The sequence below is a fragment of the Apodemus sylvaticus genome, chromosome 1, assembly GCF_947179515.1.
Source record: "Apodemus sylvaticus chromosome 1, mApoSyl1.1, whole genome shotgun sequence".
NCBI classification, from domain to species: domain Eukaryota; kingdom Metazoa; phylum Chordata; class Mammalia; order Rodentia; family Muridae; genus Apodemus; species Apodemus sylvaticus.
This window is the reverse complement of record NC_067472.1, coordinates 50738867-50761984: the sequence shown is the minus strand read 5'-3', so window position 1 is coordinate 50761984 and position 23118 is coordinate 50738867. Positions and strand designations below refer to the sequence as shown.

Below are 23118 nucleotides of genomic sequence, written 5' to 3'. Positions count from 1 at the left end.
AATGTTCTAAGGGGAAATTAAATATTTCATTCTGTAGGTCACACTCCATGGCCTCGGAACGTCAGGACAGGAACTCAAGGCAGGAATCTGGAGGTAGGAAGTGAAGCAGAGGCCTTGGAAGAACACTGCTTAGGGTACAGAGCCTATGGCTTGCTCAGCTTGCATTCTTATATAACCCAAAACTGCAAGTCCAGCGGTGGTACCACATTGATGTGAGTCTTCTCACATTAATCACTAATCAAGAAAATGCCCTTCAGGCTTGCTCACAGGCCAATCTGTTGGGGGCATTTTCTTAAGTTATGTTCCCTCTTACCAAATGACTTTGGCTTGTGTCAAGTTGACAAAAAACTAACCAGGACACTTAGGAAATAATCAACTCAAAAGCTTCAGGAAATTTCTCTCTCTCTCTCTCTCTCTCTCTCTCTCTCTCTCTCTCTCTCTCTCTCTCTCACACACACACACACACACACACACACACACACACAGGCTCTATTAGAAGGTGTGGCCTTGTTGGAGTAGATGCAATTTTGTTGGAGGAAATGTGTCAATAAAGGTGGACTTTGAGGTTTCAAATGCTCAGGTTGGCCCAGTGTCTCTCTTCTTTCTGTCTTTGATCTGGATGTAGAACTCTCTACTTCTTCAACACTATGTGTACCTGCATGCTACCATGTTTCCCACCATGATGACAGTGGACTTATCCTTTGTAAGTCAGCCCCCAATAAAATGTTTTTCTTTGTACAAGTTGGTCATAGCATCTCTTCACAGCAATAAAATTTTAACTAAGAAAACCAGGTATACTAGGTCCTACTATCAGCAAGCATATACAAGCAGTAAGAACTGCTGAGGGACATTTTCAAGCAAGCTGAAGAACCTAGAAGAGGTTCAAACCAGCCAAGTTGCCTGGAAGAGGCAGTGATCATCAGTTACCTGGAAGAGGTTCTTATCACATGAGCTGGCTGAAAGAGTCTCCACGCTGTTGAGCTGCCTGCAGGCTATTCAGTGGGTTCCAGTGTCTCATTTCTGTGTGTTGTCACCTAGGCTAGGGTAGGCCATTGGAGACACAGCAGTCTTTGTGTCGTTTCTGATTCTTTAACTAACACCTTACCCACATTACTGCAAGAAAACAAAACCAAACAAAAATCCATTGGCTCACAACATGGATTTTGGTGGTTGGTGGGTCATCAGTTCTATATTTGGGATGAGTAGAAATTTATTCTCACTTTTCCTGAAATATTGTTATACAATATAAGCACAAAGTAGAGAAAGAGCAGGGCATGTACATTTGATCAACTATGATATCACAGAGAGGTCTGAATCTTCAGAAAGGAGAGGGGAATGGAAACACAGAGGCACAGAGGGATCAGCATCCCACAAGGTATGCCTCCAATTCCACTTGTCACCCCTAGAGTCTTATGGAGGGAGAATATGGCTGCTGGTGCAGACACTGTGAAAGCCAGGGGACTGACCACTGCTTGGCCCAGGTGAGCACATTAGGGCTTCTCTTGGGAAACAAAGTTGCTAGTGCCCAGGGTTTGACTTCCTTAAAATCAGTGACTGTACTTTTATGGGTTGACACAAGAGAAAGGGCAAGAGATTTTCCCCTGACCCCAAGGGGATTCCTGGGGCCTTGAAGGATGTAAGAAGGACACAGGTCACTGGTTTTGTGTTCAGTGTTCCAGGGGTTACAAACTGTCTCAACCGTCAAAAAGACCTGAATCAACACAGATGTGACTCTAGTTCCCATTCTCCAAAACAAAGGAATTAGCACAAACACCATGCGAGTGTCTCAGGCGTCTCAGCCAGAGACAAAGCTAAAAATTTGGGGACTAGGGACAGATACTATCACAAGCTGGGCAAACCACCTCACCACAAACTGTTCTAGTGGAAATAAACTAAAGTTTCATAAATCACACAATGCAGAAGGGAAGCACTCACTAAGAGGAAGTGTTAGCTGATGCACTAAAGGGGAAGTGTATGGCATAATCTAAGAATATCCTTAAACTGACCAAGTGAAACACATCGGTCACAGTCTAGAGTCAATAAGATTGCTATAATTGGTTTGCAGATCCTGGGCCATGTATCAGACACACTAGAAAGAACTTTAGCAGATTCTGCAAATAGGCAAACAGAGACTTAAAGACAGAACTTGACTGCCTTCTAGCCAACAGCAGCTTAGTGGCAGAATGGGGAGGAATTGAATGCAGTCTCTCCACTGTCCCAGCTAGCTCTGTGCTGCTTTGTGCATGTGTGTGTGTGTGTGTGTGTGTGTGTGTGTGTGTTAGGGGCAGAGGTGAAATCCAAGTATATATGAGTATGCATGCCTGTGTACACACATGTGGAGGCCAGGCCAGAAAAGGAAGTCGGGCACCTTCTATTGTTCTCTAATGTGGGACTTCGTAAAGGCAGTCTGTAGCCTGGTTGAGCACAGCTTACTCTGGAGACCCAGTAGAACACTCTACAAGGGACGAAACTTTCTGTGAGCCATGCTCCAAGACTGCTGACTCCTCAACTCCACAATCCTGTGGCCATCAGTTATATGGCCATGCCCCAGAACCCTAGTGTTCTGGCTGGACTCCACCCCTTTAGTCACCAGGCTACAGCCAGCTTCCCCCACCCTACAGTTACCTGGCTGTTGCCTACTTTTCTGTAATAAAGCATTGAAACTATGAACTGTCTCTTCTTATCAAAACCCGCCGTGTGAGGACATGGAGCAGGTCTCAGCGTTTCCAGCCACCAGGAAAGGACCCATTCTCTTCTCAGTCAAGCTTCCTCAACAGGTACCCAGGAGGCCCATGCCAGAAAGGCACCACCTTCTGAGCAAGGACCCCTCTCCCCATTAGCCAGGCAGCCTGTCGCTCTACAGGGGTGCCCACCATCCCCATCCTGGTGTGGTGCACGGGCCTAGCCAGTTTTCCCTTATGTGGGCCTTGCCCGCCAGTTTTTCCCTATGAGGGCTCTGCAGGCTAGTCTTCTCCTATGCAAGCCCTGCCTGACAGTGTTCAAGGGGCCACGCGGACCCCCATCCCCCACCTTTTCCCCCAACTCTACCTTGTTTCTTTGATTCTTTGTTTTTGAGTCAAAGTCTCTCACTGAATCTGAAGCTAACTGTTTGTATAGGCTGGCTGGCCAGTGAGTTCCAGGAAGCCTCTGTCTCTACTCCCCACTCAGCATTGAGATTAAAGACCTGTGCCTTTCTGCTTTGCAATCTGGGTGCTGGGTAGTCAAATTCAGGTCTGCCTATTCACATGTCAAGCACTTTACTGACCATTATCTCCTTGGCCTACTATGATATTCTTATCCATGCATATATTGAGCACTGAGCATACCCTCCCACTTTTCTTCTGCCTTCCTTCTCCCTAGACCCTCTCCCACTTCTTAAATTCCCTCCTGTAGAGGTAAGCATGTAAGAGCTGAATAGGAAGGAAGGCCTTGAAACATTGTCTTATGACTACGACGTGACCAAGGCAGGCATTCATGCACTCGTGACAGTTGCTAGCATGAGGACTGCACAAGACTGAGACAGTAAATATTTAGCCAAAGATGGGGAAGGAGCTCATGGGTCCCCGCTGGGACTCACACAAGGAAGAAGAGGTCAGCTAAAGAATGCTGGGAGAAAGGAAGAAGTTGTCTTTAGTGAAGTAGTCACTGGTGAGTTACATGCTGCAGTGGACATCTTCACATCCAAGTCCACGTAAGTATCCCTTGTTAAGCTTGGTGAGTCACAAAGCAAAAACAAAAAGCAAAATAAAGGGACAAGAAAATGGTAATGGGGACTTGACAGGGAGAAGGAGGAAGATAAGTGGAAGATAAGAGAAGGTAGAGGGATGGGTATGAGCAGAATGTGTTATATTCAAGTATGCTATTGCCAACAAGTAAAATATTTAAATAAAATAAAATCCCCTCTTACTCTCTTCCTACCCTCTTACATCCTGCTCTTCTCACCACTAGTGTCCTCTGTTCCATTCTGTGCATCAACAAGCTTGCTGGTTTTTATAAATGATTGAGAACTTACTCTGGACATCTTTCTGTGCCCATCTAGATTCATTTACTATAATGTTCTTTAACAACATCCAAATTACTGCAGAGGACATGATTTCATTCTATCTGAGTAGTATTTGATTTTCTTCATTCATTGGGTGAAAGGCACCATGGTTTGTTCCATATTTTGGCTGCCATGGGAAGTGTCACAGCACACATCAGGGTGCAAGGATCCTTTTGGTATAATGATTTCATTTCCTTTGAGCACATACCTGGCATGCTAGAAGATACCAAAGTTTAGTTTGAGATACTTGAGAAGTGTCCATACCATTTGTACTGGCTGGTTTTATGTGTCAACTTGACATAGGCTGGGGTTATCACAGAGAAAGGAGCTTCTGTTGGGGAAGTGCCTCAATGAGATTCAGCTGTAGAACATTTCCTCAATTAGTGATCAAGGGAGGAGGGCCCCTTGTGGGTGGTACTATCTCTGGGCTGGTGCTCTTGGGTTCTATAAGAGAGCAGGCTGAGCAAGCCAGGGGAAGCAAGCCAGTAAGAAACATCCCTCCATGGCCTCTGCATCAGCTCCTGCTTCCTAACCTGCTTGAGTTTCAGTCCTGACTTCATTTAGTGATGAACAGTAATGTGGAATTTAAACTGAATAAACCCTTTCCTCCCCAACTTGCTTCTTAGTCATGATGTTTGTGCAGGAATAGAAACCCTGACTAAGACACCATTTTTCATATGCCTATACTAACTTCTATTCTCATCAATAGGGCTTAAGAGTCTCCATTTCTCTGAGTTCTTGTCACCATTTATTTGTCTTTTACTGATAATTTCATTGGGATGAAATGAGACCTCTGCTCATTTTATTTTCTCACAATGAGTGAGTGAAGGCGAGCATTTTTCCATGTTCAAATTGTGACAGTTTATAATCCTTAATAACAAATCAGTAAGCAGCAGATCCCAAGCCAAGTCCGTTCTAGACCATTTTTGTAAGTAATGACTTAATAGAACACAGTCATGTCTGTGTTTACTCTTCATCCATCTTTGCACAGAAGAGACAATTCACTGACAAAGTCTAAAATACTTACAAGTGGGTTGGCCCTTTACAGGAAAATGACTGTCTGCTCTAATCTAAAGGAAGTCTAGAATGAATTCCTTAATAAATCAAGCAATCAACAACTTTTTCTTGGCCCATGTATTAACTCAGATGTCACTATAACTGTTTCCCTGTGTTCACGATGTTAATAAAATATTCAGGCATCCTTCTTAGTTAATATGGCTCCAGATACTGTCATAAATTGGCAGGGAAAAGGCATGCTCCTCAGGTCTGCTAACATGCCCTCTTCCAAATCCTGAGAGGAATGATCTATCAAAACCATCTTCAGCCTTCGCAGGAAACGCAGAGAGCAAAAGCTGATAATTGTGGAGCTCCTGCCTATACCCATGAGTGCTCTGCTGGTGCCCAGGGCCAGAACTCTGAGCTGCTTCTCCTAGTACTTGCCGTAGGTGCTACTGTTTGCTTCACTGCCTTGGAGATGAAAGTTTAGGGGAAACCCAAAACTTGTCGGCTGTCAGTGATAGCCCTTGGATATTAATGTCGTTTCAGCTCTAAAATCTCCTATTTTACATCCTTATTTGTCAAAATAGCAACTCAGAAACTCGAGTGACTGTGTAAAACAGAACAAAATCTAGGAACTGAATAAATCCGCAATGCAGTAACACTTTTAACCTAATTTTTTAACATTTACACATACACACACACACACACACACACACACACACATTCTATTTCAACAAAGGAACTGAAGATCCCAACTAGGTATATGCTGAGGTAGAATCACTACTTAAGCTAATGTTCTTATTTCTATTTTGATCTATTTGAGTAATTTGATGGTAACTTTGACTTTGTTTCACCAAGTCAACTGGAAGATGAAGACAAGAGAAAGAAACATTGAAGAAAATGGTACCTCCTCCCACAGGAACCATTAGTAGGCAACAAGAGCTCCTTGGGGAGGGGCTGGGTCCCATGACATCTCTATCCATTATAGAGTGTGAAGAACCCACTCTTATACAAGTATCTGTACCACTGTGTATTCATGCTTATGGAGGTTGTGTCACATTTGTATGACAGCATTTCACGGTACCTTTGACTCTTACATTCTTCCTGCTCAGACTTCCACAGTGTTCCTTGAGCCTGAGGAGTGGTGGTAATGCTGATAGAGATGTCCCATTTAGGGCTCAGTGCTCAACAAATAAAAAAAAAAATGTAATTAAAAATTATTTAGAATTAAACAGAAAAAAAAAAACTGTGCCCAGCAAAATGCAAAGAATTACAATCCTGTGGCAATAAGGGAACAATAAAACAGATTTTCTATGATTCAGAATATTTCAATATATTTAACAAAAATGGTTTTATACATTTCAAAACCTAGTGATTATAATAAATAATAAAAATTTCATTTTAGGGAAACATTGACTGTTATTCTGAATTGTGTGATAACAAGTATGGAAATGTGAACTCTAACTCATTCCTCCTCCGAGTGTCTATCTCAGTAAAAAGTATCTATTGCCTCTCTGAGTAAAAAGTATCTACTGCCTCTTGAATCATACCTGGATGAGCTAAAAATGTTTTGGTTAAAGACTCCCTAGGTGTGGTCTGTAACACAAAAGCAGTTCTTCACAAACTTCCCTTCCTATCCAGGTGGGCCTGGGTAGAGAGATAGCCTGTCTGCATAACAAGCAAAATCAAGAGTTAAAGGGGATTAACTTGTCAGTTGATGTCTCTGGGATATCCAAATTCAGATGCAAGACAGAAAGTATGGGGGAAAGTAGCTATGAATTAGGTACCAACTCAAATGTAAATTTTTACTGCCTGGTCCAACAGCCATTTGTATTAAGGTTCTTCAGATGTAAATCTCCTTAGTTTAGGCCTATTATTTCAGAATCCACCTGCCCTGAAAGGAATGACTAAGAAAAAACAAGGAAGAACCTGTGATTTAAGAGTTCTTGAAAGGCTTTTTCTACCATAATAACATAAATGGTTAGAGCAAAGCATAGCAAAATTTTTGGGCTACAAGTTGGATTCTTGGTTATACTATGTCTCAGTCATTAGGAATAAGGAGAGTTTTTAGAATTGCCAAGTGAGATTTTCAGCTTCTGATTATATAGAGAGTTTCACTTTTCCCAGGAGACATTTCCTGCCTCTGCCTGTAAAATATCATTTTTACAGGCTTCACTAGACAACTGTGGCCATTCCACCTTCAATTAATTTAGAGTTTTCATATCTACCAATTTTATATGTAAAATTTTCCATGAAATAGTCAATTTTAACCTTTTTCTATATATTTCTTGAATTTTACCAGAAATATTTTCCATGTGAATCTTCAGTTTTATCTGAAAATGTTTATAATTCCAACATTAATCAACTTAGAATTATTTTTATGCCTATTACTTTATCTATAGAATTTCCATGATGATCTTTAATTTTAACATGTTTTTCTATATATTTCTTCAATTTTATCAGAAATATTTTCCATGTAAATCTTCAAGTTTGTCAGAAAATGTTTATAATTCCACTTTCAATCAACAGGAATACTTTTATGCCTACTATTATTACATCTATATAAAATTTTCCATGATAATCTTCAATTCTAACATGTTTAAAAATTTTAACATCTAAAATTTTTCTATGATTTTATCAGAAATGTTTTCCATGTAAATCTTCAATTCTATCACAAATGTTTCTATTTCATATTTCAATTAATTAGGCAATGTTTTACATGTCTAACACTTTACTCTTTAATTTTCCATGAAAATTGTTACTTTAACGTGTTTTTCTATGTATCTCTTCTAATTTATCTGAAATACTTTCCATGTAAATCTTTAATTTTATCACAAAGTGTTTATACTTCCCTTTTCAATAAAAAAAGAAAAAGAAAAAAAAAGAAAAAAAGAATTCAAGAGGAAATCAAAGTTAGCAATGTCGGCTATTGAAATAGTGGAGTGTCTATTCTCCACTATTCAACCTGTGAATAGTGGAGGTTTGGCTCAGAAAACAAACAAACAAACAAACAGTACAGCCATTCAGCTCATAAGTATTCGGAGGTGAAGAACATACAAGAAAAGATAATTTGGCTTTATAGTTGCCTCTATGCGAAAATGTTGTGGGTTTTGTTTTGTTTTTCACTAAATGAGAAATCCTTGGTGGCCAGTAGAATTAAAGATGGACAGCTTATTTCAATTAGAATGTTAATATAAAGAAATGGTATATGTATTACTATATATATAGTATTATATTTAAAATGTATATTATAACACACACACACACACACACACACACACACACACACACTCACACGCCTCAGAAGCTACAAGCTCAAAGGTGGTACGATGTTAATACAGGCTAGGAATTAAGAAACATTTAGAGGTTCTGAGCCAAAGGAAAATTCTGAGATGTCTGTTAACTCCTCCTCTCACATATCCTTGAACATTGCCTATTCCTTGTCTCCAACAGAACAAATTCTGTTTCAAAGAAAAAGATTAGTATGGCCTCGAAGATTAAACCTAAGGGGGACAATTCCATGCGTTATTAACGGTTTCCGTCTGTGGAGGTGTCTTTTAGCTTGTTCATAAACAGAAAAAGATAGAAATAGGATGTTATATAACACATTTCCCCTTTGATTATTTTTCCTTTTGGAAGGCCATTCTTCTGGATGATGTGAACTATTCTATTTTTCCAAGATCTACATTCTAGTTGTATTATATATGTTCATGGTAATATAATTGTTTTCGAAGTGAGACAAAATTCTCTGCACCTAAAATCCCTAAACATAGCTTAAAAAAAAAACCCTGCCTCTTTAAAAAAAAACCAGTTTTTTTTTTTTTTTAAAAATCTTAACCTAGTTAAGATATAACTCTAAACTTTGGGGACTAAAGAAAAGATGGCCATTTAAAATCCCATTTAGCCTACATAAAATCTTACAAATGTATCTAAAGGTTTACTATTCATCCTTACATGTTCAATATATCATAAATACATTTTATCTTTTATAGTGTATTTGAGAAAATAACCAATTCTATGCCTTCAGCTTTAAGGAAGAGAAGAATCCTTTGAATTGAAGGCCTGCTAAACGATTGATTTGCTTCCTACAAAGGTGGAGGATGGCTAAAAGTGGAAAAGAGGAAGCTGAATGGAGACAGAGATGAAAAGATCCCTCACCGTTCCCCCTCTTATTCAACATAATATTCGTATTGATTCTTTGAGTTTCACCCCATCATATTCATTTCCCAGTCCTTTCAAGGCCCACCCTCCCCTTGTGACAGACCAAGAAAAATAAAAGAATTCAAAGGAAAACAATGTCCAATTTGTGTTATTTATATTCTCACCAGAGCACAGTCAAACTCCCAGTTTCCTGCCCCTTAAATAGAACGAGTCTTTCCCCTCCCACACCCAGGCCAGAAACCATTCGTGGAGAGCTAACTTCAGCGTCCTTATCACACTTTTTCTGAGTTATCTTCGATGGCTTTCTGTTTAGGCTGCTACATTTTGTAGGGAGTGAGGGTTGAGGTGGGGGTAAGGGTTGTCACAGGAGTCTTCCATGTCCCTGTTCCTCAGCTGTGTGTCTGCGGTCATCAATATCACAGCAAAAGTAGCTTCCTGCTTCACAGTCCGCAGAAGCATGCTAGGCTTCCTCATGGTCTCCAGCTTCCCGGTGACCACAAGCACACTTACAGAAGTCGGACCACAAACCAGACATGGCTTTCAGTGACAGCACAGTTCCAGATGTCACCATGGCCTCAGGTGGCAGTGCAGGCCACTCACATCAGTGTGGCCCCTGGCATAAGCATGCCTCACAGATGTTAACATAGCTTCAGGCTGCAGCTCAGACCGAGGACTTTGTCACAGCATTTGCAGCACTCGCCCCTTATTTTTAAACAAAATATATTTCTAAATATCTATTATAATAAGATTTAACTATTTATGAAATAGGTCATTTAAATTTGTTAAAAGAGCACAGAAAAGGCTCACTGCTGTGCCTACATTTATAGCTATTAAATATTTAAGATACAATGTATATGTTTTTCAGTTGATACAATTAAAGGCTATTAAAAATTCCCAAGTTCTATGTTCTATATTCTGTAGAACTGGTGCCTGATTCTCTATTTAAAACACTAATGCTTTCTTACATATTGATTTTTCTTTTAATAATATTTATAGAAAAACTAGCTTAGAAAACAAAGGTTTTATTAAATGAATATGATTTCATGTTTTTGTTTTGTTTTGTTTTTTGTTGTGTTTCTCATTAGTCCATATATTTGGATTTAAATTTTTAGGGCTTTTTCTTACTGAGAAAAATCTTTTGGAAGATTTAAAATGAGTGGAGAGTATTTCTACTTTGACCCAAACTCTTAAATCAAGCTCTTACCTTAAAAAAGTAAAGAATATTAACTGGATGCAATTAACTAGATTGTAAGTTTTTAATTGATATTTAAAACATTAAAATAAGACAAATTGAAAGCTCTGAGAGCCCTAGGGAATATTCAGACATTGACTACTTAAAACAGCTTCAACTTTAAAACTGAGTCTGGCATAATAAGACTTGAGTTAGCATTTCTTATCCAAATTATACAAAAATCAATCAGTGTCCAATGGCACAGTATCCATGGTATTTCATGCCACAACTGCCCACTTTTTAAAAAGATATAATTATATTAAGCCTTTGAAAATTTCATACAGTGTATTTTGATCATATTCAAACCCCTCCTCCCCCAACTTTTCCCAGATCCACATCCTCCTCCCTATACTCCTCCACTTCCTGGTCTCTTTTTGATTTTTTTTTTTGGATGACACTATTACACAACAGATGTCCTGGCCCTCTGGCTCTTACAACACTCTTCTGTCCCTTCTTGTGTAATGTCCCCTGAGCCTTAGGTGTAAGGATTGCATTTAGATGTATTTACTGGGTCTGGGTGCCCCATGATTAGTGGGTTTCTGTGTTTTGTCCAGTTGTAGTTTTCTGTAGCTACATAAGATAATTGATGGCTTCCTTAGCAGCTTTCACAGCTCTTTTTGATACCATACGAGGTATTCTTCAGGGTTGAGGCTTTCAGGTCAGATCCATATCAATTCCTCCAAGATATGGGTTCAATGTGTGTGGAATCTTTAGCAATAGTATCTTATGTTATTTTTCTGGAAGACAACTGAAGGCATTGGTAATAATATATATCATTTTGGGTGTCTCTTAGATTTCTCTAACAATGTAGTTTTTGAATAGATGAATCCTTAAGGACCCTAAAGCATAATTAGCAAGGACTGAGCACAGGTTCCCCAATGGAGGAGCTAGAGAAAGGACCCAAGGAGCTGAAGGGGTTTGCAGTGCCATAGGAGGAACAACAATATAAACTAACCAGTACTCCCAGAGCTCTGAGGACACATGGGGGGACCCATGGCTCCAGCTGCATATGTAGCAGAGGATGGCCTTGTCAGGCATCAATGGGAGGGGAGACCCTTGGACCTATGAAGGCTTGATGCCCCAGTGTAGGGGAATGCCAGGACAGGGTAGATGGTGAGCAGGGGGAAGGGGAGGGGATAGGGGTTTTTGGAGGGGAAATGAGGAAATGGGATAACATTTGAAATGTAAATAAAGAAAATACCTAATAAAAAAAGAAAAATTTATATTAGAGGAAGTAAGTTTATCATAATATTCTTTTATGAAAATGCCTTATCTGTTTTTGTATTTAAGCTCCCCCTCTCCAAAATTTATGGATTACTTTTTTAAAAATAATTGCTATTGCATATATTACAAATGAATGAATATATGAATATAAACATAAACAATATTTTATTTTTTAAAATGTTTATGTATATGAGGCTGTTGCCTATATATGTAAATGTACCATAGCCATGCAGTGCCACTGGAATCAGATGGAGTTGAAACTGGACTTCCAACCAGTTATGAGGAGTCATGTGGGTGCTGGGATTAGAACCTGGGTTCTCCAGAAGAGCAGTTAGTACTCTTGTTTCTATCCCCTACTCCTGCACCCCTCTAATACCCCCACCCCCAAGACAGGGTTTCTCTATGTAGCCTTGGCTGTCCTGGAACTCCTCACTGCAAAGACCAAACTGGTTTTGAACTCAGAGATCCACTGCCTCTGCCAAGTGCTGGGATTAAAGATGTGTGTCACCATTTCGCAGCTTACTTTTAAATGTAATTCAATTCATTTATTTATTTATTTATTTATTTATTTATTTATTTATTTATTTATGGGACAGGGTCTTACTTTTTGCCCTGGATGTTCTGGAATTCATAGAGATCTACTTTCTTCTGTCTTCTGAGTGCTAGATTAAAGGTGTTTTCTACCAAGACCATCTACCTGCTCATTTAAACCGGAAAAAAAAAATGAAGTCTAACATAATATGATCATGCCTATAATCTAGCACTCAGCAGGCTGAGATCTGAGGATTGCTGTGAGTTTCATCCAGTCTGTGCTGCCAAATGTATTTACAGATCAGCCTGGGCTAGAGTGAATCTCTGCATCAAAACAGATTTTTTAAAAATTTAAAACCTAGGTCTTGTGCAGGCTAAGGCTAGCCCTGTACATTTTTGAAACGGTAATAAAGTCTAAACGTTATACATGTTAATAGCAGGCAGCTAGTACTCTTAACTACTGAGCCATCTCTTCAGATCCCCAAAGCTAAACAGTATTTTGCCAATAAAAAGTAAGTGAGAAATATTAAAAACTGCCTTCAACATTGTTTTTCTGATTACAAAATAGGAAATGAGCTTTGATTGTGGCTACAAACCCTGTAGGATCTTCATTTCTGACATGTCTGACCTTTAGATTTTATCCTGGTCACTAATAATATTTACTACATGGAATGACAATTTGTTAAAAGAATATTTAAAGCAACACTACTGATTTCTGTTAATGATTTCTTCTATAATATAACTTACTTTTATTTCCTTTCCCAAACTAAAATCTGGCACAATACCAAGATAATAACATAGGTCCAATTATAATCCACAAGGTACACTATAATAACTCAGCTATTAAAGATCAATATTTCTTAAAGTAAAAAGAAGCCACTTCTGCAATTGCAGCTGTAAAATCGAGTTTGCCAACAGAAAACTAAAATCGAAAGAAAACAAGTCAGGACAAATATTGCAAAAATCAAAACAGTACAAAGTATAGATAGCTTTAGACAAAAGAGGAATAGTCAATCTAGTTTAAAAAGAATATTTGCAGGTCTGGAGGGATGGCTCCCTGGTTGAGAGGCCTTGGCGGTCGGTCTTTCATGTGTCAGGTAGGGGATCCAACCCTTTTCTTGACAAGGAGGGCACCCCCACACACAGTGCACATAAAAATAAATAAATAAATCTTTTTTAAAATGAAGGTTTTGGTTGCTTAAAATAACTGTTTTCTTCTACTGCCTTTACAACTTTAGGGTATCCTGTGACCTTAATTTTTTTATCTTTAAATGTAATATGTTTACATTTATATAAATGTTGTATTTGATATATAAAATCAAATTTGAATCATGATGGCTAGAGAGGTTTCTCCTTTAATGCCTTTAACAACTCTGTCTTTCTCTCTCTAGAGGTCTGCCTTCCTTCCTCCTCAATCTCATCTCTATCAGCTCCTAGGAATCAGTCTTTCCGGCAACAATGGCCACAAAATTGTGTTTGGCCTTCCCACACAAATGCGTGATTTATAGCCAAAACCAGAAACAGTGAATGGAAGGTCCCAGAACAAAGGCAGCGCCAGTGATGTTAAGGATTCTATGTAGTTGGCTGATAATACAACTTTGCTCATTATAAGCAGTGCAATGTTACATGTCCAGAGCCAAATTATCTTGAGCTACCTCTAGTCTCTATAATAGCCATTTATTGCCTACCTCCATGACTGACCTAATCCTTCTTGCTATCATGTAAAATCCTTTTTTTGGAATGTAGAAACAAACCCCTGGCTTCAACCAACCCAAAGGCTAAGAATCAGATCACCTGAGGCATACTGAAGACTTTGCAGTTTTTGCTCAAGCAAAAGTACCCGGTGTTCCCACCAATGCATTTAAGAACACCTTTGTTCTTTCTCCTAAAAACTTCACATTGGAATGACCAGAATCTGTTTCCAGATCACTCATATTTGAACCTAGAATAAATGATGCCTTTTTTTTCTTCTTGAGGTGAGAGTTGTGTTTTTGCTTCAATAGACCATCAAAGATTCTTTCTGTTTCAATAGGCTGGAAGCTCTGTGAGTTCAAGGTCAGCTTGGCCTATCTAGAGAATTCCAGGTCAGTCAGAACTAAACAGTGAGACCTTGTCTCAGGCCAAGTATCAGAATAAAATGGTTTGGGCTGCCAAATTCTGTCCTAGCATTTAATATGGCTAAGCAGAATTTCCCAAGTGCCTTTTGTTTTTACCCTGAAGAAAAAAAAAGAGCATGAAACCACTGAGTTATTATTTTTTTATGATTAGTAGACAAACAACATTTGTGTAAAGAATTCATTCTGAGTTGACAAAGCAACTCTCAGAATATCAGGTTAGAAGTCAACTGCTCAGAAATAAAAAAAAACAACAAAACAAAACAAAACAAAAAAACTACCACTGTGCTCCGTGTCACACAGATCCTCCATTGTCATCAAACAGTTAGGTTCTCATGTCAGGTGTCAGACTGCTCTCCTAGATCCCTGTCAAACAAAATAGGCTGAGGCTGGCTAGCACAACCGCCTCAGATCACCCGTGAGGTGCACAGGTCGGAAACGCCCGAACGGGCTCCAAGCCCACACAGAAGTGAACCTGAGACATGAATCATGACTAAACTCCTCGTGACACAGCGTCAAACATGTTCAGACTTAGAAAGAAAGCAGATGTGTAACTTCCCTCTTGCTACTTGCTGGAGGAAGTGAAATCGATTTGCAGCACCAGAGAAGCATTCTTCTGTGGAAGAATTGCCCTTCTCTGCTAGAGGCCAGAGTTCAGAGGTTAGCTCCAGCCCTTCACTCCCTCAGGGGAGCCATCTGGAGAGAACGCGTGTTTATAGGAATATTTCAGTACAAGAAAAAGCAGAGAACATTACTGGAAGTAGTGCAACAGGACAACTGGAAGTGGATGGATAGTGCTAGTCAAATCCCACACCATCAGTGTCCGCACATGGGACATTCTGAGCACCGCCCTTCAGTCCTGGCATGCAAATGGGGGTTTTACCCTCTAGTTTCACCATTTCACTTCTCTTTTCATTGTTTCCCACCAGCTAAACCTCCTCCACCAAAGAAATCATAAAAGCCATGCGTTCAACCTCCCCAGGCACATGAAAATGCCGAAGTAATTTGATGCTTTAAAAAAAGAAATAAGAGCACATTAATTGGTTATCCAGTGCTAAATGGTCAGTCCTGAAAATATAATACAGATAATGTTGTAAGGACTGAGCAGGTTATATTTAAGAATATGTATGTATCTACACACATGCACATACATGTACACATACGTACATACCCATCCAGATACACATACACACATACACAAATATACACAGACATACACATACATGTACAAATACACACATATGCACAGCTAAGCAATGCACACAGAGACATGTACACACATATACATACATAACGTACATATGCATGTATGTTAGTGCATATATTCATGCATTAACAATTAGTAAAAAAAAAAGGCCATGAATTTGAAGGAGAGTGGAGAGAGGTATACAGGAATGGATTGTAATTGTAGGAAGGAATGAGAATGGAGAAATATTTTAACTGTGTTCAATATAAAAATTTTTTTAAATATATAATCTGTATTGCTTGAATTGGTTTACTAAATATAAACAGATAACCATTGTTATTTAGTAGTTAATAAATGCTCAGTTAGCAGGGCGGTGGTGGCACACACCTGTAATCCCAGCACTCTGGGGGGCAGAGGCAGGCGGATTTCTGAGTTCGAGGCCAGCCTGATCTACAGAGTGAGCTCCAGGACAGCCAGGGCTACACAGAGAAACCCTGTCTCGGAAAAAAAACAACCCCCCCCCCCCCAATAAAAGAAGGAACAGAAAGAGTGCGAGACTGCTTATCAGTCAGCAAAGACTTGAATCTAGAACCATCTAGGCCTATTTTACTTCAGGATATCAAGGTCTCAACAGCATCTATGGCTTATTTTTATTATTCTTGTGTGTGCACATGCTGTGGGGTGTGTGTGTGTATGTGTGTGTGTGTGTGTGCGCGAGCGCGCGCATGGTATGCAGGTGTATGTGCCAGTGAGGTCATCCATGCAGGCACATGCAGAGGCCAGAGGTTGACATCAGAATTTTTCCTGAATTGTGTCTCCCACTGCATTTATTTATTTATTTATTTATTTATTTATTTATTTATTTATTAATTATTTAGTTATTTTTGAGACAGGGTCTCTCATGGAGCCTACAGCTCACCATCTTAGCTAGACTCACTAGCTTGCAGTCTCTAGCATGGGCTTCCAGTACATACATGTACTGCTGTATGCACAGTTTAGGTGAGTTCTGAGGATCCAAACTCAGGACCTTATACCTGCACAATAAACACTGTACCCTCATAACCATGATCCCAGCCCTCAATGTGATTTAGAAAAGAGAGAACAAGGAGAAGTTGTTAGCCTGTCTGTCATCAAATGGGTGTGCACAAGCCAGTTAAAATAGAAGAGTGCACTTATTGAGTTATTGCAAGTACTCAAGGGCATTCAATTCTCAACTTTTAAACTCTGGCTAGAGCCTCCTGAAGTATAAATATACGACCCCTGATTATATATAATCTAGAGCACCCTCTGCAGTGGCCGGACTGGGTTTTCCAACCTGGTATAGCTTGGACATTGTTCACAAACTCATTCCTTGTTGGAGGCTTGTGTGAGTTGGTTTCCCCAAACACCTTGGCCTGAGTAGGCCCATGGTAAGGCCTTTATGGCTTTACAGAACACCATTGGAGCCTGGACAGTGACCAGGGAAACTCAAGTCCTTTGTTGCTGCCTCAATGACAGCCTGAGATAATTTAGTTCCTTAGGATCTTCACAGCCTATACACAGGTCTTAGCCTGTGATTGAAACATGATTCTGCTTTTAAAGTCTTAGGTCTGCATATTGCTCATAAAATGATCTGGGGTACTATGAGGGTGCCATGTGAAGATTTATTATCTACTCGAGAGTCCCTGGCTGCCGCTAAATGAACCAAGACACTTTAGGTGTTACAACTATGTAATTCATCTAAGCCTCCCTTAATCCTGGCACTTGATCACTAGCACAGACTACACCTCTCTGAATGGCAAATCTAAGGTGGGTGTCTGGAGAAGAACACTCATTATGTTTTCCAGACAATAGAAGAAATGAATTTTAGTACTTTTAACACAAGTAATAAGGAGCATCTTTCCTTTTTTCTGTGTCTTTGTTGATGAGATGAAAAAGATAAACATGAGGTAGGTTACTGCATAGTTTAAAATTACACACATGGAGATGATCAGACAAATGTGTGGACACATGTGCATATGCTCCTGGGCCATTGTATGCTTTGAGTAAAGCAAAATCTGTAAATTTGTAGTGTGGCTTTTGTCTTCCCTTGAATATTTGTATGTGAAAGGAGAAAACCAGAGCAGTGTGGAAGCCCTCACCCTCACGCAGCATGCTCAGGACAGGTCAAGCTGAGGTTTTCTAGAAATTGGAATGTTTTCCTGAGCAGTTCTGCCCCAGATAAGTCTATCTCCAAACCAGGACCGTGTGAGTTTGTAACCATGAGACCTCACACAGCATGCATCTGAGGCTCTTTAGCCTTTAGTTCTCAGAGGACAGCCTCCAACTTCAGTGTGCCAATGAGATAGCTAAGATTTGCCCTTGACACAGAGTAGCCTGCCTAGTAGAGGCGGGGCATGTAAATAAGCACAAGGTTGCTACTAACGCCTGCATTTTCAGTAAAATGAAACTAATATTGTGATTTCACAAGAAAAAGCAGGATTTTGAAGTCAAAGAGAGTGAAACAAAAGCCAGACAGAGCCTTCTGACAGAGAAGAGGTAAGGTGATGAAACCATGCGTTTTTCTGGGTGCCAAACCACTTTGGTAGAAGACAGGCAGGGTGAGGGACACAGGGGAGGGTTTGAAGAGTGATATGTAGTGTAGAATAAGTTTTACAAGGTACTAATGGTCTCTAATATCCCAACCAGCTTTCATTTCTGTTTTGCAATTGGAGCAACATAAAGAGGAACTGATGGTTTTAGGAGAACTGTAGAAATTTCTGTTTCAGCAGCTGCTTTCTTTCCCATCCTTCTCTTTGCCCCAGTCTTGTTGGTGAAGGCTTGGGGCTGATATATGGCTGGAACTGTCTGCGCCATGAACAGCTTCAGGGCCTTGGTCCTCATCTGGATGGTGATAGCATGTGCTGAAGCAGACAAGCCTCTTGGAGAGACAGGTATGACTGGATTTCAAATATGCAAGGATGCCCTGAAACTACCTGTCTTGGAGGTCCTACCAGGAGGAGGCTGGGATAACCTGAGGAATGTAGACATGGGACGGGTGATGGACTTGACATACACCAACTGTAAGACCACAGAAGATGGGCAGTACATCATCCCCGATGAAGTCTATACTATTCCTCAGAAAGAGAGCAACCTGGAGATGAACTCAGAGATCCTGGAATCCTGGATGAATTACCAGAGTACCACCTCAGTTTCTATCAACACAGAACTCTCCCTTTTCTCCAAAGTCAATGGCAAGTTCTCTACTGAGTTCCAAAGGATGAAGACCCTTCAAGTAAAGGACCAAGCTGTAACTACCAGGGTTCAGGTACGAAACCGGATCTACACAGTCAAAATCTCCCCAACTTCAGAGCTCAGCTTGGGGTTTACGAAGGCACTTATGGACATCTGTGACCAACTAGAGAAAAACCAGACGAAGATGGCCACCTACCTGGCAGAACTCTTGGTTCTCAACTATGGCACTCATGTAATCACTAGTGTGGATGCGGGGGCTGCACTGGTCCAGGAGGATCACATAAGATCCTCTTTCCTCCTGGACAACCAGAACAGCCAGAACAGTGTGACTGCCTCCGCTGGGATTTCCTTCTTAAACATTGTGAACTTCAAAGTTGAAACAGACTACACTTCTCAGACCACTTTGATCAAGAGCTACCTGTCTAACAGAACCAACTCCAGGGTGCAGAGCTTTGGAGGGGTTCCCTTCTATCCAGGTATCACCTTAGAAACCTGGCAGAAGGGCATCACTAACCACCTAGTAGCAATAGACCGTGCTGGCTTGCCTCTGCATTTCTTCATTAAGCCTGACAAGCTGCCTGGCTTGCCAGGTCCCTTGGTGAAGAAGCTGTCGAAGACTGTGGAAACTGCTGTGAGGCACTACTACACTTTTAACACTCACCCAGGCTGCACAAATGTCGAGTCCCCGAACTTCAATTTTCAAGCCAATATGGACGACGATTCCTGTGATGCAAAAGTAACCAACTTCACCTTTGGTGGAGTTTATCAGGAATGCACTGAACTGTCAGGTGATGCTCTTTGCCAAATCCTGGAGCAGAAGAATCTGCTCACTGGTGATTTCTCTTGTCCCTCTGGCTACACCCCTGTCCATCTGTTGTCTCAGACCCATGAGGAGGGTTACAGTCACCTGGAATGTAAAAAGAAGTGCACCCTCAAGATTTTCTGTAAGACAGTGTGTGAGGATGTGTTCCGAGTGGCCAAAGCTGAATTTAGGGCTTACTGGTGTGCGGCCACTGGCCAAGTACCGGACAACTCAGGACTTCTCTTCGGAGGAGTCTTCACTGACAAGAGCATCAACCCTATGACAAACTCGCAGTCATGCCCAGCCGGCTACATTCCACTGAACCTGTTTGAAAGCCTCAAGGTATGTGTGTCCCTGGATTATGAGTTAGGGTACAAGTTTTCAGTCCCCTTTGGTGGGTTCTTCAGTTGTATAATGGGGAACCCCTTGGTTAATTCTGATACAACCAAAGACATAGGAGCACCATCTCTGAAAAAGTGTCCTGGGGGCTTCAGTCAACACCTAGCTGTTATCAGTGATGGATGCCAAGTGTCCTACTGTGTTAAGGCTGGAATCTTCACAGGGGGGTCCCTGCTCCCCGTCAGGCTCCCACCTTACACCAAACCACCCCTCATGAGCCAAGTCGCTACCAACACTGTCATAGTGACCAGTAGTGAGACAGCCAGATCCTGGATTAAGGATCCGCAGACCAACCAGTGGAAGCTGGGAGACCCTCTTGAGCTCCGTAGAGCCATGACAGTCATCCATGGGGATGGTAATGGCATGTCGGGAGGGGAAGCTGCTGGAATCACCTTGGGTGTCATCATAGCACTAGGAGTTGTCGTCACCTTGGTCAAGTACAGTACTCAGAAGTACAAGAAGAAGAAGAAGGAATACCAGGAAATTGAGGAGCAGGAGAGTTTGGTTGGAAGCTTAGCAACAGATGCCTCGGGCCTTAGTGGAGAACAGGATCCAAGTCCAGCTTAATTGTCCCCAGAGGAAACAGTTTCCAGTCATAGCTTCAAGTTCATCTTTCGCTTTGTTTTCTCGACTTCGGCCACCCTGAGTGACTGAAGTGACGGTTGCAATAGGAAGAAAGCCAGTATCACCACCCTGGGAAGATTTTCTTAGGCCTCTGCACCAGGAAATTAAAGAAGTCATTTTAAGTGGTGTGAGGGAGAGGTGTGATTCATTTGGGAAAAGCTGGACTGGGACCAAGCCGCGGAGTGTGCGTGTCCATTCTCATAAGAGTCTTTACCTGAATGCATGTGTGTGTGTGTGTGTGTGTGTGTGTGTGAGAGAGAGAGAGAGAGAGAGAGAGAGAGAGAGAGAGAGAGAGAGAGAGAGAGAGAGAGAGAGAGAGAGGGGCGGTGGAGAGATTGGATTTGGAGATTGTGCATTTACTCTGAATTTGAAGGGCTTTCCAGTTTGTGAGCTGAAGAGATTTGTGCTTTAAGTGCATTATTCCTTTTCTTTTGTTTTCAAAGAGGCCCTCTGGGTTTGAGTCTAGAGGCAAACATGCCTCTGAAACGCCACAGGATGCCTTCATGCCCCCACTCTTTAGCTTTAAGGACTTGTTGATTGACAGTGTCCTCCCCCATGAGTCACCTCACAGGCATGTGAAGGAGCGGTGGGTGGGGTTTATACGAATTCCATTTCTCAACTTCCTCACAGCTAATTTAGGTCAGCTTTGGGCTTCTGAAGAGTGCGAACAAATGCTCAGGAGAAAAATATATAACTTAAAATTTTCTGTTAAGGGGTGAAGGGTGAAGAAAAAGTAGAGAAATGAGTAATAAATTAAGGCTAGAAACGAGGGCTCTGGAGACGATGCAAGTATTCCAGGAAACTTTGAATTCTTAGATCTGCCAATTAACAGGGTTATAAATGAAAAACTAAACGGAGCTCTAGTTAGGACAGATCAAGCAGTATGGTTTCATGTTCACGTGTCAAAAGCAGAACTCCCTCCTCTCTATGGACAGCAGAGATACACACAGGCACCTCACACTGCAACAAGAAGCTTTTATTTTTCCTAGGGGTAAAAAATGTGCAAGTCACAATGAGCCTGCATGTCAGTCCTACTTCCTCCCTAAAACTAAAGCTACAGAGAAAGTGCTGCCTTCTTCTGCCAGGATTTTCTTTTTCACACAGTTTGGAAGAGGGGTGGAGTGATTAAAAAACAAAATAAAATGTTATGTCACAAAGTTAGCTGGAAAAGGCCGTGATACGTATTTCAGTTCCAGGATGGCTTCTATGGGGCGCCTGGCAGGCCACACGATTGTCACCAGGTAATATTTGGGGTTTTGTCCAATTTTCATATCTGAAAATTTAATTCTCTTACAAATTGGTCATCTATTCACCACAGTCCATCAGTGAGCTATCTTCTGTGAAAGACGATGTGTTCTCTCTTTAATATTTACAATCAAGAGCTTGTGCACACAGTAGGCCCTCCTGAAGAGCTGCAAGTGTCTCAGCCTCTGGGAATAAGGGGGAAGTCCTCATTCACCTCCAGTTGAAATACAGAGAGGAATGAGTGACTGATTTTGAACTCAACTGCCCATCCAAGGGGGCTGATTGCATAACCTCTCCATCAAACCTGCCTCTTGAGCATTAAAATGTTCTCTTTAACCTCTGAGTACTTTGTGGGTTTGGGATGTATTTTAATGTTTCATTGAAACCAATCACCTTTCTGAAAATACTGGCTTCTTTCTGTAAATTCTTTAAGGATTACTGAGTCTGCAAAGCAAGGCATACCAGACGACTCCCAGATGTTTAATGCAGAAACTTCCTGTAGAAGCTTTTAATATTTGTTCCATAAACATGTAGCTCTACTAACAAAAATGTTATAAATATGCATTAAAGTATATACTCAGCAAAATTCTCTCTTGGTGTTTATCTGTATGAAGTCAGAATACAGGGGTTTCCAGTTCCCCCTTGGGCCATGTCACTAAGTCCCCGGGTGGGGCTCCTGGGCTCTGCTCAGTCCTGACTTTAAAGCTGGGGTCTGCAGAAAGACCAGGGTTGGTTTCCGAGAAAGCCATGCTCCACGGGATACCAGAAATGAAGACAGTTTGGTGACAAGGGAAGCTAAACCTTGCTTCTTGTTCTTCTGTTCCTGTGATTACTGGGATGTTTAATAATAAATGCTTATTAGAAAAATTAAAACTGCCTGAAAATAAGGGAGCTCTAAGTGGTCAGTGTTCAAGGCTGGGAAGATTGTTCAGTCACATGCTTGCTATTTGAGCATGAGAATCTGCGTGTGTATCCCTGGCATCCGTGTAAGAGCATGTATGGTGGTACGAACCTGTAACCCCAGCACAGGTGGTGCTTGGGGCTCATTGGTCTATCAGCCTATCCTAGCCAAAATGCTAATTCCCAGGTTCACTGAGAGAACCCTGCTTCAGAATATAAGCTAGACAACAGCAGAGAAGATGCCTGATGCCAACCTTTAGCTTCAGTATGTATATACAAAACCCAGCAGACCACACACGCGCACGTGCGCACACACACACACACACACTTCCACATGCTACATTCCCTCACATACAATGCATTCCCTCACACACACACACACAAGCATCCCTCCTACCCTGCAACGTTCAAGAAGCCAGTGTCCGTGTTTTTAAAGATGACCTTTCT

The 23118-nt window shown here is 41.1% G+C and overlaps 2 protein-coding genes across 5 annotated transcripts in view; one reads left to right on the top strand and one right to left on the bottom strand.

Annotated features, from left to right (window-relative positions):
- Dtx4 (deltex E3 ubiquitin ligase 4) overlaps nt 1-23118 on the bottom strand; it is an 852074-nt gene that overhangs the window by 793132 nt on the left and 35824 nt on the right. The gene's annotated exons all lie outside the window — the stretch shown is intronic.
- Nucleotides 17894-22357, top strand: Mpeg1 (macrophage expressed 1). Of its 2 annotated transcripts, none has more exons than XM_052189307.1 (2): nt 17894-18005; nt 18272-22357. In XM_052189307.1, exon 2 carries the CDS (start codon nt 18301-18303, stop codon nt 20467-20469), a length of 2169 nt encoding a protein of 722 aa, XP_052045267.1. In that variant the 5' UTR covers nt 17894-18005; nt 18272-18300; the 3' UTR covers nt 20470-22357. The 2 variants fall into 2 exon arrangements, with proteins under 2 accessions (XP_052045267.1, XP_052045261.1); XM_052189301.1 differs by having other exon boundaries at nt 17899-18005; nt 18156-22357.

Excerpts from the sequence above, each read along its gene's own strand:
- Mpeg1 (XM_052189307.1), top strand. The coding sequence starts at position 18,301 with ATGGCTGGAACTGTCTGCGCCATGAACAGCTTCAGGGCCTTGGTCCTC.